The sequence below is a fragment of the Pieris brassicae genome, chromosome 7 (genome assembly GCF_905147105.1).
Source record: "Pieris brassicae chromosome 7, ilPieBrab1.1, whole genome shotgun sequence".
In the NCBI taxonomy this organism is placed as follows: Eukaryota; Metazoa; Arthropoda; class Insecta; order Lepidoptera; family Pieridae; genus Pieris; species Pieris brassicae.
This window is the reverse complement of record NC_059671.1, coordinates 666,160-683,431: the sequence shown is the minus strand read 5'-3', so window position 1 is coordinate 683,431 and position 17,272 is coordinate 666,160. Positions and strand designations below refer to the sequence as shown.

General features: G+C 34.3%; 1 protein-coding gene across 5 annotated transcripts in view; it reads right to left on the bottom strand.

Annotated features, from left to right (window-relative positions):
* The window catches only part of LOC123712491 (teneurin-m), a 207,258-nt gene that overhangs the window by 140,734 nt on the left and 49,252 nt on the right, over nucleotides 1-17,272 (bottom strand). For 4 of the 5 annotated variants that reach the window (XM_045665602.1, XM_045665608.1, XM_045665603.1 and 1 more), the window contains one exon: nucleotides 3,547-3,714. In XM_045665602.1, coding sequence (XP_045521558.1) covers nucleotides 3,547-3,714 — 168 coding nt within the window. Of the gene's footprint in view, nucleotides 1-3,546; nucleotides 3,715-6,629; nucleotides 6,851-17,272 lie in introns of those variants that run through there. The other variant, XM_045665605.1, reaches the window with a different exon arrangement.

The following is a 17,272-nucleotide window of genomic DNA, read 5'->3' as shown; positions in this document are numbered from 1 at the left end:
GTACATGTCTATTATAAAACGAGGCCTGGAAGCACTGTTTGTATTTCGAGTCATTTTAACAGTAAAGGTTCTAAACATTTCTACTATTCGTAGCTCATTGTAACCTCATTAAAGATTCAATATAAATGTTAATCAAAGTACAGGAGAATCGATTTCATTTAAATTCACCAAAAGACAATTAAGCCAGCATTACGCTATAAAAGTGAAGTTTTCAAGAATTGAAATTTAAATGTTACTAATGGAAATAGCGCATTTAAAGTAGCCATTAAACAGCTCCGACACATTATAAAATTAAGTAATCTTGCAATGCTGCGTTGCAGGTGTGGCGGGGGAGGGGGGAAGTGTTTGTGGGAATACGAAATGAAGCATGTGATTGCTAGCGAATCGCATTATGTCGTTTGGGATATAAATCCCTGCTAGATGTGAAGTAATTTTCGTCGTATGTAGATATTACATTGACTTTTCAGTGGATAAGTTAAAATTAAATTAGTGGCGCAACAAACTTTTTAGATTTCTGGATGTGTTTAATGATCACATTATGTAATAGGGAAGTAGGTGATCAGCATCCTGTGCCTAAAACACGAGGTCAACTTTTTGGGTCTAAGGTTTCTGCATGATGTTTTCGTTCACCGTTTGAGCGAATGTTTAAGGTGCGTAGAAAGAAAGCTCATTGGTGCTCAGCCGGGGATCCAACCTGTGACCTCAGGGACGAAAATCGCACGTTGAAGCCACTAGGCCAAGCTCATTTTATGTGGATATAAACGCTAATTTACTTTGATTCACTGTTTTTCGTTGAGGTTGGCGTTGTTGATTATTGAATCTGACTAGGACTACTACTGTTAATTACCTTAATAAAGTCTCTGGACCATTATTGAAGCATTCAAAAAATCCATATAAAAATTATGTTATTTAATAGACAAAATACAGTTATAAGAATTAGCTCCAAAATCTTACAATTATTCATATTGAATTTAAAGTATTGAATTGAAACTGTTTCTTCGTGTATATTGTACAACAAAAAAATAATTATTTTATAAGACTATGAGACCAACTTTGAGAATATTGATATTTTCCACATCACCATAGAAGATGTGGAGGAAGGAAGTTTTTGAAGAGGCGTGAAGACTCTGATTTTGTTTAAGCAGTAATTTAAAATATTAATTATTATTTGCTGTTTCAAAGGATAAATTACAGTTTTCTTTAGATTATTTTTTTATATATTTCGTCTAGATATGTAATCTGTTTTGGCTTTCTGTATTGACTAAGTGTTTTGTTTTATAATGTGTATGTTAGCTATAAGATCACTAGTAATTAAATAAATGAATAAATAGACAAGATTTGTGATATAATAATTTAGTAAAATACTTTAAATAACGAGCTAAAATTACGATATTAGTCTAAATAAAACGTGAATAAATGTTAATAATAGAGACACTAAAACGTGGTTGAGGTCACCATTCTCTATTTAAACTCATATCTGAAGTAAAACTGAAATATACAGTTCTAATAATATAAATATGGGTGTAAAGCCTCATCCAGTACGTGTAAATTTAGAAAACAAAACGTCAGGCCTCTTGAAACGCTTCGTAATGGATTTTTATTGCGTCGCTCGCGCCCTCTGTGGAAATTGAATGGCAAAACCGAGCCCCGCTTTTAATTTGCCTACCGTAGACTATAATCGCCTGGGATTTCATTGAATGCAATTAAATTGGAATTCTTGTGCACTACGGAATGGACCACGATTCGATAGAATTAGTGGGTCATTGTAGTTGTCCGTTTTGTTTCAAACCTATTATTGAATGCCTTTGAGTCCATTCTCGTTCTAATTCTAACAGCTGTAATTGTCTCCTAAGTGATTTTAACTGCTTGGTGTGGTCATAATTGTCATGAATAATAGCTGGTTGAATTTCCTATTTCAACGGTTAAACCAGGAAACAGGAAGTACACTATTTTTGAAAGCAATTTCTTAAATACAAAGTTTTCTATCAACCTTGATTTGAAGCAAGTTGTATTGAAATTTACTATAAGTATACGTAACCTCATTGACTAAGATTAAAAAGTTAAAAGAACAGTGGCGCTATAGGTCTGGGCTTTAGATTTCTGTGATAACTTTTTTTTCTTATTAAGTAAGTTTCAGCACTATCAGGCTTCTGTGCCAGACACACGCCTTCGACGTTTTGGGTGTAAAGAATGACGATTGCCTCATTATGTTTTTCTTTACCGTACGAGCGAATGCTGAATGCGCACAGACCTAAAGACACACACAACAAAGATTGTGATCTTTGTTGTGTGTGTCTCGATGGGGATCGATGACCTCAGGGATGAGAGTCGCAGGCTGAAACCACTAGGTCAACACAGCTTAACCAAAACGTTGTAGTTAAAGGTAAACTATTTATAATTAGCTATCTAAACAACAAAGAATTCGAGCAAATATTAGAATTTCAACCCCACCACATGTTTTCAATGGTCCCAAAACTTTTCCGACCCTGTTTGTTTTAGTTTTTGGGTTTCTAATTTAAACTATCGTAGCTTTTATTTGTCGTTTAGTGTAACGTTTGTCGTGGCGCGGTTAGTCCGACCTCTTGTTGGGGCAGAATTTATTCGGCCTATGTTTGATTCTCCCAAAATTTAGGGATAATTTGTCCGTATAATGGAAGTGGTGTTTAATCTTTAATTTGGCTCGCCCCAACAACGGTGAACTTAATTTTGGTCATTTGGCTAAGTGATGTTATCTTTTAGGTGCAAAACAAAGTATCGAAGTTACATAGCTTAAAAACCACGAAGGATTTCGAGGGGTGTAATTAATACCCTTTAACTTTTAGTTAGTATTGTCTGTCCACAAAGGCTCTTGCTGACTCCGACACACTGATATTTACATTTCTATATGTTTCGGGATCTTTTTTATAATAGGACTAGTAGGTATCATTTTTCTGTGACTGACACACGCCGACAACGTTTTGGTTCTAAAGAAGGTAGGTTTTCGCACGATGTTATCCTTCACCAGAATGTCAATGTAGCACAGTAACTCACGACCATAGGTGTCGCATGCTGAAGATACTAGGACAGCCCTGAGATTTTGCGTAATAATAAATTCGCGTTTAATCTAATATCATTTAGTACTGAATAAAAAAAAAACATAGTATATTAAGATGCCAATAGGAATTCACTTCGTCAATTCATTCTGAAATTCAATTTAATCCAAGTACATATCGTTTCTGTTTAATCAATCTCAATTGAACGTATACTTTTATTTTCATTACAGACATATTTGCTTTATTAATGTTCTGCTTATATTGAGAATGTGATATGAAAGTTATTAATATGAACCTAAGGTCAAGTTGAACAAAAGCTTATACGAGCTTTTTCTCCGTATTTTGGGAGAAAACATTCATAGATATATTTTTAGGTTGAAAATTATTTCTATTCAGCCAAAAAGAGCACTTATTTCTTCAAATAAGTGATATATTGATAAGTATACATGTCGTAAATAAATAAAGTGAAATTGCGAATATAATTATTAGATGTTATTAATAGATTACGGCATACCGTTTTGCACAAGCAGAGTGGAATCCCTCGCTAGAGGCAGCTCTGAGTCGGTTAAAGTGGCGTCGGATGCGTTGTCTGAGGCGGATGTGGGGGAGTGGGGGGGGACGCGGCGGCGGCTACCCGCGCTCGAACCGCTGCCCGAGCCGTACGGGTGCAGCCGGCCCAGGCCTGAAACAACCAACGCCGAAATTAGATCCATCATAAACATGTATTTTAAGAAAAGGTCTTATAAGTAAACGTGACAACAACATACAAGTACTTTTAACATGAAAACAGTGTGTCAAATAATTCAAAAAAGTATGCTAGAAACTCCGTCCACTGTATGCGATTCTATGTATGTTTCCTTGAACGTATAGGCTAGTAAGTGATCAGCCTGAGACATCATGAATTTTTGGGTTCATCCACCGTATTTACTGGTATTAAACACCTAGAAACTTTTGGTACGGGGTTAAAATAAGGGCGTTACGGTTGAAGTCGCAGTAAAATTGAAATATATATTTTTCCAAGGCTATAAGAAAGGTCTAGTAGTTTTGCGAACGGATGACATAGTCTTGCTCTTTCGCGAAATTTCTTAAACGTTTTTGACATTCATAAGCATGCGCTAAGACGCATCTGAGCTGAATAAATGTATTTTGATTTGATTTGATCTAACAGATGCAACATTCGCGTGTCTTGTTTGATTGTACTTATAAAGTTTTATTTAATTCACGGACGTGATTATATGTAAATGTTGGATTTCAATATTTTCAGTGCATTGTGTAGATTGATTTTTCGATTTGCACAAGTTAACTTTGACCCATTTTCCTGCGTGGAAATGAAAATGTCACGTGGAAACTCCTTTATTGAATAGAAAATGAATTCCCCAGTGGATTTTACATATATTAAGAATTCATAGAATTCCACGATAATACACGGATAGTATTGCATTTGTTATTTTATTTTGTTGTATTTTTTTTAAAGAATAGAATAATGTAAAATAGGTATTTTGGGACAAAATAACTTTTTAGTATGATTTAAATCGCGTTAGAACACAACAATATTGAAACGATGTGTGTATAATGTTGATAATATAGTATTGTAAAGGATCGATACAACTATTTATTTTCAAATTCATATTTGTTAATCATTCATTTTTAATCACTAAATAATTTTAAATAAATCAGTTACATCTTTAAGGTGGATAAATAATGTGTTTCGTTTTTAAACACATGCAGATATGATTTTTATAAACTCTTCATTTAATATAAACAATTTTTTATCAAAAGGTAACTTTTATGAAGCTTGAAGAAAGGAAATTACACAACGGAATCCAATATTCAATAAACGTTATGTGATTTTGTAGATCATGCTTAAATATTTTTAAGTTTGATAAAAACTACGTAGTCGCGGAGTCCGTAGGAGAGCCATTTACATCTGAAGAAACTATGCTAAGATATCTCATTTTTTATTGAAAGATAATAAACCCTATGTTGTATCAACTACAGCTAGACAGAGACAGGAAATATTTGGAAGGAAACATCTTCAGGTAACGAAACAGCACATATTTCACATATAGGAAATATAACAAACATAAAGTGGAAACTGCATTTGTTTTCACCTTTTTTGCAGGCTTGGCAGGAGGCTCACCTGATGTAAAATGATACCGCCGCCCATAGACACACAGACATTGCTCGGGTTTTTTTTCGGGTATACTTCAGTGGGCAGCTGGTTCCACATAGTGGTGGTGCGCGGCAAAAACTGCCTTAGAAAACGCTCAGTTGTGGAACGTCAAACGGAATGCGGACGTCGAGGTGATACGGATTTTACAATATTAACTATCTCAGCTTATTACACTCAATCAAAATTAATTTATTAGCATTGGTAATGGTATATACACTCATGAACATCAAAATAAAGGGGAGGTATTAAATTGCATTTAGTACCAGTTCTCAAACCAATGGCGCAAAGCGGACAATAAGAATTGTCAATTCCAAGACCAAGTCAAAGTCAAAGTCACAAATAATTTATTCATATCGTTAACACAATGTACTCTCCTGAACGTCAAAAAAAGAAATATACATTAAATGCTTCAAATTTTACATTTAACTCTCCGCCACTCTTTTTGATCGCCATGTTTTTTTTTACGTTAAGTAAGGAACTTCAAAGCATTACATCATGCTTGACTTAAAATATTAAAATGCTACAATCATAAAATAACAAACGCTTAGCTACCACTTATTTAATTTTAATAACTTATGATAAAAAGTGCGCTCATAACTTTAATAAAAAATTAAATGGTCGTGTAAAAAGTATTTTATCATATCACTATGGCTTCGCAAGTCTGATATAAATATTTTTGAATTAAATAAAGCTGGCATACCCAGAGATATGGCGAAACATTTTCAAAAACAGTTCAGTAGATTAGTTGCATATTCATGACATTTGCCCTCATACGAAATTATAATAACAAAGCTAAAACAATTTAATAACCCCGCCGTGACCTAGTCGTTCGAATTCTTTGAGTTGCACGTACGAATTCTTTAAAGCCATTATGGATTCTTGCATTCACGATATTACTCTAACGACCTATTTATAAAAATATATTTAGTACGTAAATCATTGTATAAAAAAGCCTGGAAGCCGTCTAGTAGTGAGTATATGAGTGGGCAACAAACGTGTTTAAAAAAAAGTGTATAATATTCTAAACTGGTATTTATAAATTCGATATTTTGATACCGTTTTAATTAAATTGAAATCTTGATTGACTTAATTATGTTACGACTATGACAAGCGATTTTTCCAGGCAATCCGATATGTATTTAATAGTAAAGAAATTGGATTTCATAATTCAAATAATGAGATTCATCTGATCAGTAGTATTTGGGTAAAATGACATAGTATAATAACACAACTGTCAAAGCAGCAAATTTTTCATATAATTGGAACAAAAGACACTCAATGCCATAATTAAGAAAAGCCCACAAAAAGCTAACAATAGGCTTGTTATAAGTTAATTTTCCCCTTTCGCAAAACAAGAATGCTAATTTGTGGTTTAAGATGTTTTGAAAATTAAAAATTTCCAGCGTATTTAAATTTTTACTCACTTTATTTAAAATCCACAAGCTTTCACTAAAACTCAGTACATAACACTATTCAAAACTAATATAATTGAACCTATATATTATTTTTAAATACACAGGGAACACAAATTGTTCCAACTTCCACAGACTATACTACAAAACTGTTATACATAGTTTGACGTTTCCCTTACAAATGGCATTTAAACGTTAAATTTTATGTAAATGTTTAGTACTCGCGTAAAGAAACGAATATATGTAAATAGTTTTGCTAATACTACTAATCTGGCTGCAAATAAATCGCGAACTAAAAATGTTTCTAGAAGGGATTGTGCGTAGGAGGGTATAAATAAAAACACAGTTTCCTGTTGGGCCGATAGCGAGTGATACCGCAGGATGTCCGCAGTGATAAAATTTAATATGTTGAACTAATTGTGTTTGTTAAAACAAGTTTTATTTTAACTGCCAATCGGGGCTTACCAGTCGTACCTACAAATATCACACGCGTTCTTGAATACGTACGTAAAAATACGCACACTAGATTATTTAAAATATTAATAATTACTTTTTTTTGAGATTAGAAAGGGACAATTACGGGTCAATGTCTCATTAACATCTTTTTGTCCTAGGTCGCGACAGTCCCTTGTGTAGAGGCTGTTTCAGCGAAGAGGAATCAGTCACCCGCGTAGTCCTGGAATGAGTGGCTGTGGTTTCCCAACGTACAGAAATTCTCGGTGCAATGAGGACACTTCTGTGCTTCTAGAAGAAGCTAGGCTGGCTTAGATAGTCAGGACTTTACGTACAACTTACCTATTGAGCGTCTAAGTGCGGAAACTGAGACCACCTACCATGTCTATTTGTCTCTATACTATATACAACAGAACCCAATGTTTATGGGTGAATTCCCTCATCTCAGTTCCCCATTGCAAGCCTTTTACTGTTATTTATAATGAGGAACGTTTTTTCATATCGCGTATTATATAGAGAACGTGTTCCAAACCAGATTTTCATTAAGAAAGCAAGTTCTGTATTAGAACTTGCTTATCTATGCTTGTATTAGAACAACAGTTTTGAAGCAAATCAGAGTAAATAAATACATAATATATATAAATTAATTTATGTCTAGGACTTTTTTTTATTAAATATTCAATTACATTTATATATTATAATTATAAACGGAATATAAAATAAAAATCAGTAAGAGGCTTTGAAGTTCAAAATAAGGATTACATCCAAATCCAGACTTATAAATATACAATTGACAAAGTAAAGAAATAACGTCTACATGACGAAAATCCGTCGAAAACATTCAACAAATACTTTGCGCACGTATTGTTACCTTCGTTACTAAAGAAACTACAATTTGAATTTATATAAGTACAAACGAACCAAGCTGACACCCCAGGGGAGGCCGTCAATGAGAGTGCACAGAGCTTTGTAAGTCTGTAAAATATGTGTCTTTTGCGATATGATTTTGTTTTATTTATATATGTATTAACACTTGTTGCATTAACACAAACGGATTATGACGCGCGCGAGGTCTTAATACATTTTGGACTTGAAATCCTCTTTACCAATCATCAATCGCCCAATTCGTTTTACTTAAGAAAGTAAATTAAAAGATTAGGTGGTCTTAGCGCCAACAGTCTGTTGCAAGATTTAGGAATTCAAGATGTGTGGAACTAAACTCGCCTTAATTTAATCCTGATGATGTACGAATACAGGATATTATTACTTACCTAAAACAATTCTATGAAGCATTTTATTTTAGATTATTTGCCAATTAAACAGACTACTTATCTGTCAAGAGATTGGCAGTTATAGAACCAACGATGCAGCCCGCTAAAAGATTAAATTTGCTAAAGGATCTTTCGGTTCAATAACCACACTTTCCTCGTATGTAAATCAATGTGAACGCCCGGAGAACATATACAATATTCTAAACACGTGGCTCCACGTTAAAGCAAACGCAGAAATTTGTCACATGAGCGATGGCTCACCTACGTGTTTCGCCGACCAAATCCCAAATATAATCTTCCTCTACGAATAAAACACACCTTTATCGCTTTAAGGAGAATAGCTTAAATCCTGCGTCGCCTTCGGGGATTTCACATTTATCACCGCTACTCAACAATTACCGTCCGTTTTGTGTCTTATCATTGTATTCAAAAAGATCATTTTCCATCGTCACATTGCTGAAATTATGGGGCTGTATGATTTCATGCAGTAAAGAAGGTTGACAAATAGGTGTGACGGCGCCATTTTCACTTTTTATTAAAATTAAACAGTAAAAATAAATGAATTCATTTTGTAGCCCCTTTTGAGAAAACGTAGCTTAATTTATAAGAGACCTATACATACGTATAGTTTGAATGTTTACTAAATTTGATTTTTAGTTTTCTGTTGTTTTTGCCGAGTGATTAGAAAAACTGCCGTTACTCTGTAACAGTGCATAACATAACAATGCAATTTGATCTGGGGTTTGAAAAATGATTTTATGCTAATAATAATATTTTTTTACAACGATATAACACTGAACATTTTAGTTAGTAAGTACAACATATAGACTAATTTTAGTACCAGTAAGCTAAACGTAGATTATGCAATTTGAGCAAATTGTAAAAATCCAAAGTAACAGGTATTGAACTACCAATTGTTACATTAACTATTACTTTTATCAATAGAATCACCCAGAGTGACGCAGTACAGTTTTAGCTAACATAACTGAATTAATAAAATATAAGGCCGTAAACATCGCGCAAGTATTTACAGCGCGAACATGGAGGAAAAGCAAAACATTTTTACGACAAATAATCTTTGGTGAGCTTAGAAAAAAGAAAATCACGCTCAAGATGTATAAACTTGTCAGAGCGAGCTCTTGGAATAAGAAAACAAAAGATAAATCTGTCAGGCCTCAGCGAAACAGGCGAAAGGTCCCGTCCACAGTCGTAATTCAATCGTAGTCCTACAATTTCACTGACGATTTATTCGGCATAACCGTAGTTGTCAAATGCTAACGTCGGCGTATCGAAGGAATAAATGATAGACATAAAAGATCTAGAGACAACGGTGTGCCTCTGTATTGTGATCACGTAGAGACGCAAGACTGAGCGGAGACGCAATCTTCGAGCAAAGAATTACATTTATCCAAGAACAGGGAAATCACTGGTAATTCAATGCATGGGGCGATGAGACACATGCAAACATTTGATAAGTCTCCTTTCTGGTTGTTGCGGAAAAACCTGTCGTTTATGCGAAATCCTCACAATTTGTAGCGAACTTATGCCTTACTTTTCGCTACGTCAATATTATATATGTGCGAAAGTAACGAGAATAATTTGGTAAATTTTGTCATAATTAAAAGAAAACTTTATGATTCCTTATGATATACAACATACAACTAATATTACTATCGGGGCTTTTTAATTGACTAGATTAAATTGTTGCCTTCATCTCAATAAAGACTACCACAACGTCAACTTCGACATAAATTATTCAATAACCTTTGCTAAACAAATCTATTAAAGCCCGTAGAATAGATTAAATATCAAAGAGTATAACGTTTCGAATAATTGTCGGCTTACAAATTGAAATTCGAGAATAACATAGTTAACTCTGGAGGCTTTATCGAAAGATTTCCTGATTCAGATGTCATTAATATTTTTACAACTGAATGCGATAATATTTTTTTTACATTGTAAAAAATTCTTTCAATGTAGATACATAAGTGTTTGCTGTGTGCAATAACTTGCAATTCACAAAGGCACACAAATCATTTCGGCAAGATAATCGGTTCCAGCGACATCGCAGTCCCAGAGGCGCAATCAGCCACAAGGCCAAATAAACAGAGCGATCAACAAAATCATTGCGAATCATCCGGACTTAGATCCAAAAATCCGTCGAGTGTTTGTTTTTGATTTTTGTCTAACGAGACAATGGGGAAATGATGAGCGCCGCGCCGTACGTCGCCTTTGGGACTTCACCCCATTCCGACACAGCCACCCTCATCAGTGGAGATTTAGTGGACTTTAAACCTTCAGCCGATCAAATAAAACCTAAATCCACTCCACGTACTTAAGGATTTACAGTATTCCGTTACTCGGATGGTCACATATGGCGTCAAACGGGCTACGGCAAGCGACGGTGCCACTCGAGGGCGATTGGCCTACCAGAGGGGACGGTATATTACAATGGAAAAGAACTTTGAAGTTTTCAAACGTGGGTCAGGGTTTATTGTTTTTGGATGACGGTTGACTAATTTTAATGAGTCGAATGAGAAGCTCATTAAAAGTTGCCCGTCTAAATATTGCTGTGGCTTTCATGACCCTGAATTGTTATGACTTCTGACTTGGACGGGAAATTGAAGGGCACCTTTCGCTTTTTCCTTATTTTAATTTTTACGTAAAAAGGCTCGCTTATTATATAATACGCTGCTTACAATATCAAGGGCCGGATTACGTTACCGAACGCTGGATTGATCCAATCAGGTACCGTTAATTAGATATTATTTGCCTTTGTACATCGCAGATCAAACAAGAACTGAAGTCGGTGATTTATTTAACATCCTCCGTATTGATTCATGCATAACGCTCTTATTTGGTGGAACTTCTCGAGGAAACGGGGTCAACTGTTTATGTCATGTATCTGTTTGTTTAGCTTCGTAAATAAGCGTCTTGTTGAAAACACAGAACTTAGAGTTGTTTGGATCTTCGGAAGTTTTAATGGATTTTAAGTGCGTTTAACGGAATGTTTATATCGTGTCTTCATTTACTCTGTTTACTTATCTAATTTAAATAAACGCATAATCACGTTGATTCTCGACGGTAACGTAAATGAGATGGGATTTATGGCTAACTGGTTGCACTTAAGTGATTTTAATCAGTTTCTAGCCCACCTACGAAACCGTTGCATCCAATATCTGATCTAACGTCGTCTAATGAGACATGGATGGCTTGTAATTAAGTCCGCGATATTTTATCGTTATTTCTTTCAAACGCCACTAGCACGAACAGGAATTTTGTTTCGCTATAGTTTATATTCAAATTTATTTTAAGATCTTTTTGAAGTTTAGTCGCTTTGATTCCAGTTAAGATAAAACTTCCGACGTTATCTGCATCTGTACGGACATTCGTTATATGAAATGCTATTTTGAGCTGACACGTTGAATTAAAATACTTCGCAGCGGAAATGTGTTGACATAATTATGTATTTCAAAATTGGGGTAAATGTTATAAATAACGTTTTATGACGGCCGGCAAAAATAGGAGAAATAATTAATAACATCATAATGAACATGAATAAACTCTTGGTCTCTGAATATTGATACGGTTAATGAGTTCAAATTGTTGATAATTAATATTCATCAGAGACGTTTGAAGAATCGATCAGTACATTGGCGTAATTGAACGGGACCGGCCGAATGCGTACATAATTCAAATTAAAGGAGAACTATCGAATTGCACAATAACAGTGGACCGGAGGTAAATAATTGAAGTAATTGTTTGGGTCAGATCGGGTCAATTAATCATCGGATGCGGCCACATTACCAATTTATGTCCCGAAATACGGTACCATGCTGATTTTGTTCTATGTATTGGACACGTAGCGGAATTATTGACGCTTCTATCGAAGCATTCATGGCCTAGTGCGTTTCATTGAATCTTTCATTCCACTCAGCAGGAGTCAATACGTGGGATTGACATTTGTTTTGTCATACAACAACAGTTAACGTGTAAACAATGTTAATTGAGAAATTGCATCCATAAAATTTATCGGATTTTATTGTGTTGGTACTTTTTAATTAATTTTTAATGTAAGTCATGAAACAAAAATACATCAAAACTAGAACATTGTAACTAATGAAACTAGAGCACTTATCTTTAATACTGTTCAGGTTAAACATGATAAACAAATGCACTTAAGTCATTAAGACAAGGACATGACTAATTTAAACAAAGGACGAGACATAAATCGAGAATTTATCTTTCAATCGAACCAAGAATTGAATCCAAAACTCATAAAAATACGATACCAGGACCACCATAAAATCATAGATTCATCCCACAGGCTCTTAAGTGTTAATATTATAACATGGATTCATGTAAACTCAGCTTTGGTGACGATAAAACTCTGATAGTGCTAACGAAAAATAAAATTACATAACCACTTTAACGTGAGCCGTCAGGACTTGTGACTGTGGAGGAAATGTAACCAATAAATGGGATCTATATAAAATAGATGATGCGCCGTGTAGGCGGCAAAGTGGCACTTTAGCGATCTCTTATTTTTACTTTCGGGAATATATTCTTGGACTATATTGACACAGTTTTAGAGGAATATTTCTATTTTATTTCATGTACGAAATAGAGCAAGTAAAATGATACAATGTTTCTATGACAACGAACAAAGTGTCTGCTCATTTTCAGAACAATGCCGTCGTCTATTGAAGCATGTGGTAAGTTAAAACAAATGATATAATTCAGGTCAAGCGCTACTGCGCGTTAACAGCTTACTCAAAAATACAAAGAAATTATTTTCTAGGCTTATTATTACCAAAATAAAATGCTATAATGAAGCATCCAGATACATTTATTAGATTTGGTTGTGTAACTTTTCCAAGAGGTATTGCGTGCTTTCAAAATACATGGATAAATATACCACTTAGTACAATTTTCAATTTAAATATCAAAGAATCAAATTTATGTGCAAGTTACAAATGTGGGCGTTAAACTACAAAGACCACTAAACGATTCATATCCGCACACACATATACAAAATGAGTACTACAAAGGGAGATGTAAATTATAGTAAGACATAATGCACCCAATGCTTGGCTATTCACTCGATGTAAACATGTGCTCGTCTATTTTTAAAATAGAGACATAAAGATAACTTTACAACTTTCCTCTCGAAGTATACTTTATTGTTTTGAGCGACAAAAGTTTTTTACAACACTTTTAGATGCGCTCGTTCGATTTACGAGTTTGTTAACTGACTGAAAAATTGATGTGATAAATTTGAATCGTAAAACTATTCGATTACATGTCGTATGATTAGACTTTTAATAGGTATCTAGATTAATATATCAACGAGAATGGGTGCGGAGACAACCGAGAAACAGAACAAGTACAAAGTACCTATTTGTTTCAAGAATTTTAACCCCCAATTGCATTTTTGATCCAAGGATTTTTGTGCAATTGGAATTTTGTGCAAACCGTATAATCGACAGTTGACTTTCGACGGAAATGGAAATTTATTCGATAAACCACTAAACCACGCTTCTACCTATAGTCTCTGGTTTACGTAATTTGTCTTGTTATTTAAATAATATAGAATATTGACATTTATATCCGTTGAAGATTTTTTTAGCTTCCTAATAAAAATATACACAACTCAGAAACACACAATGTAAGTGCTGTCATTATGAAAATCTGTATATATTAACATCCCACTTTTCCCGTTGAATCAATCAAAGTAAAGCCAAGGCACTCATAAAAGGCAGGTGACATCAGCCCCGAACAGCCGAGGGAGACATTAGTACTCATACAACCATTTTTATTGTGCCGATGACAGATTTAGAAGGTTTGATTGATGTCGCTCTAATGCGTAATTGCCGACACATGGGTAATACAACTTTGTTGTGATCAGAAATAACTTCAATATACGTGTTTTTCAACAATGCAATGTATAACTGAAAAAGATCATGAAAGAAGTTTATAAGAATTGTCAAAAATATCTTAGTTAACTGTAGGTCAATACAATCAGGTACTAAAAAAAAGCCTTACTACGCATCTTGGCATAACTCTGAGGTTACTAAACCTACATTCTTAAATACGCACATACATTCACACACTCACGCATACTTAATGTCTTATACGATTTGTGATTGATGAGTTGTTTAGTGTTACAACTACTTTTTCCAATAAAAAAACTATTTTTAATATGTACCACCAACTAGTTCTTACCCATAACACAGAGACAGGACCAGCGATAGATGAATTTTGTCAGTTTCTATTTTTGTCATAAATAAAGATTTTATTTATTATTATTATGAATAATAATAATAGATAAAGATTTAATAAATAAAATAATAATATTATTATAAAAACTTTATTTAAATAAATAAAGATTTTATTTATTATTATTATGAATAATAATAAAATTTAAATACTTAGGAGTATAGTAGATAAAGAGCTTATTGATATAGTTTTGTCTTTTGTTAACATAGCTTTTACACATAAAAAGAAAACACTTTTTAACCGGATTAAAGCTATGTATTATTATTATAAACTTATAATTATTTACATAATTTTAAATTTAATTATTTCCGACGTTTCGCGTGCTTTACAGCGTGCGTGGTCACGTTGAAGACAAAAAGTGTTGAAAAGTATCACAGCTGTAGAGAAAGTTGTGTTATCTGTATTTATTTTCCCGGAGTTGATGGGTTTTTGCAGAAATGACTCACGGTGACTCCTCTGTTTTCGCGGATTGTGTGTCTTGGGGTTTTAATTTGGATATTATTGGATCCCAGGTGTTTAATAATTTTAGGCCGTCTTTTCTATTGAAATTGGCGCGTACCAATCTTGGGAAGAATCTTTTTTCTTTCGCAAGTACTTTCGGTTGGTCAAAGCGTAGCTTATTGATAACAGTTCTAAATTCAAAACGGCATCGGAACAAAGCTCTCGAACAATTCCTTTTAATAAGATAACAATAAAACAGTACGGCGGAGTGAAATTGTTTAATCGCTTTACCGAGCCAAGCGACGCAGAAGAACGGAAAACTTCAAATAAGTACCGTGAGCATTCTTTAATAACTGTCTAATAGGGTTCTGTTTTTTACTTAAATACTTGACGTAAATTGAAGTAGGTACCCTCGACCTACATTTAATACAATTCCATATCCAGAAAACCATTAATAACATAGCAAGTTATTATTTATACAAGTTGGTCAGATCAATAGAGAACAAAATACAATTTTATTTATAAATAATAGAGAGAAAACGTGCTGGATAGTTGGCCTAGTGGCTTCAGCGTGCGACTCTCATCCTCGAGGCGTTCAATCTCCAGCTCCACCAATGGACTTTCTATGTGCGTATTTAACATTCACTCGAACGGTGAACCTTAGAAACAAAAGTCGACGGTGTGTGTCAGGCACGAGAGGCTGATCACCTACCTGCCTATTAGATTGATAAATTATCATGTAACAGATTCAGAAATCTGAGGTCCCGACCTAAAATGGTCACTAATTTATTTTTATAGTCATACGGAAACCCCTGATGTTTCCCCACTTTAAATGACACTGCCAGAGTGCGTTGCCGACTTTTTAAGACTTGGTACGCTTTACTTTTGGTACAGTTGTTAATAAATAATGTAATTATAGGATATAAAAGCCTATCAGGGCACATTACAATGGTGTTATGTCCTTTAGGTGACTAGTTAAATCCAAGTTCTTTACCCACCAAATCCAATGTCGTGCCAGAAACACAGGTGATTAAGAGGCGCAATGTAAACGAACTGTGCTACCAGGAATTATATATCTTTTTTACAGTCATTAGTTGAAAAAAATCTCTGCCCAAAAAGCAGGATTCCGTCATGTACGAAGAATAACGAATGAAATTTTAATCACCACTCACGATAACCCATCAATACACGATTGGCAAAATAGCAGACTAGAAAATAGAACAGAAACTGACATCACGTCAGCCTTCATAAAATATTTTTCAATACCGAGGGAAATTGGTCAAAAATGACTTCGAACAAGATTATCTTTTGCTGCCCGTAACGTGCATAGGAAACTCTACCGTATTCCGTATGATGTACGGTCGATGTTTGCTTGCGTGTATTTAAATCTTTAATTTTCTTCCTCCTGTTCTTGTCTGGGAGCGTTATTTATTGAGACCTTATTACAACGGCTTATAGACATTTTTTAAATATTTATTCAAAGTTCGCGTCTTCGTTAAAATTGCCTTATGGGTCGCTAATTTAGTGGTTTTACGTTACATTAAATTTTTAATTGGAAATTTTAATAACACATTTACATGTATTACGTATTTTGGGATTCAAATAGTATTTTTATTTTGACGTGACAACGTCTAATAAATCGATGAACGCACACACGAAGATGCATGACTCATTGTCCCGTTGCTTTCTCTCGCTCTCCCTCCATCTATCTATCTATCTCTCTTCCACTCGATTGGCCTATGCGTCCGGGGATTCACTCTTTCTTTGTATCCATACAAAATAGTATAAAATAATAATAATTCAATAAAAGCGGTTTCTATTTCATTGATAAGTTTTCAAAAATTTCATCAATATTTTGTTATGACGTTACCTAACAGACAACCATTTGATTTTAACAATACGTTTAGCATAAGTAGTATCGTATCTAAGACCCCTACTCCGAGGCATGCAGACCCATTCATGCATTTGTCGGAGCCGATTCAGCAGCAGTTATTGTTTTGTAGGAAATCGGAGCCTGCTCCGTCCGACAACCAGTAAACACACGCAGCTAGGATATCATTGATTAAAAAGGTTTTCAGAATCTAAACAAACTTTTAAAAGACAAAAGGATTACGTCGTTTATGTCCTTCTCTATTTTGGTCATAAAGAAAGAGAACTATTAATAAATGAACAAAGAGTTCTATTAATGACTTGATATATCACGTTGTAATG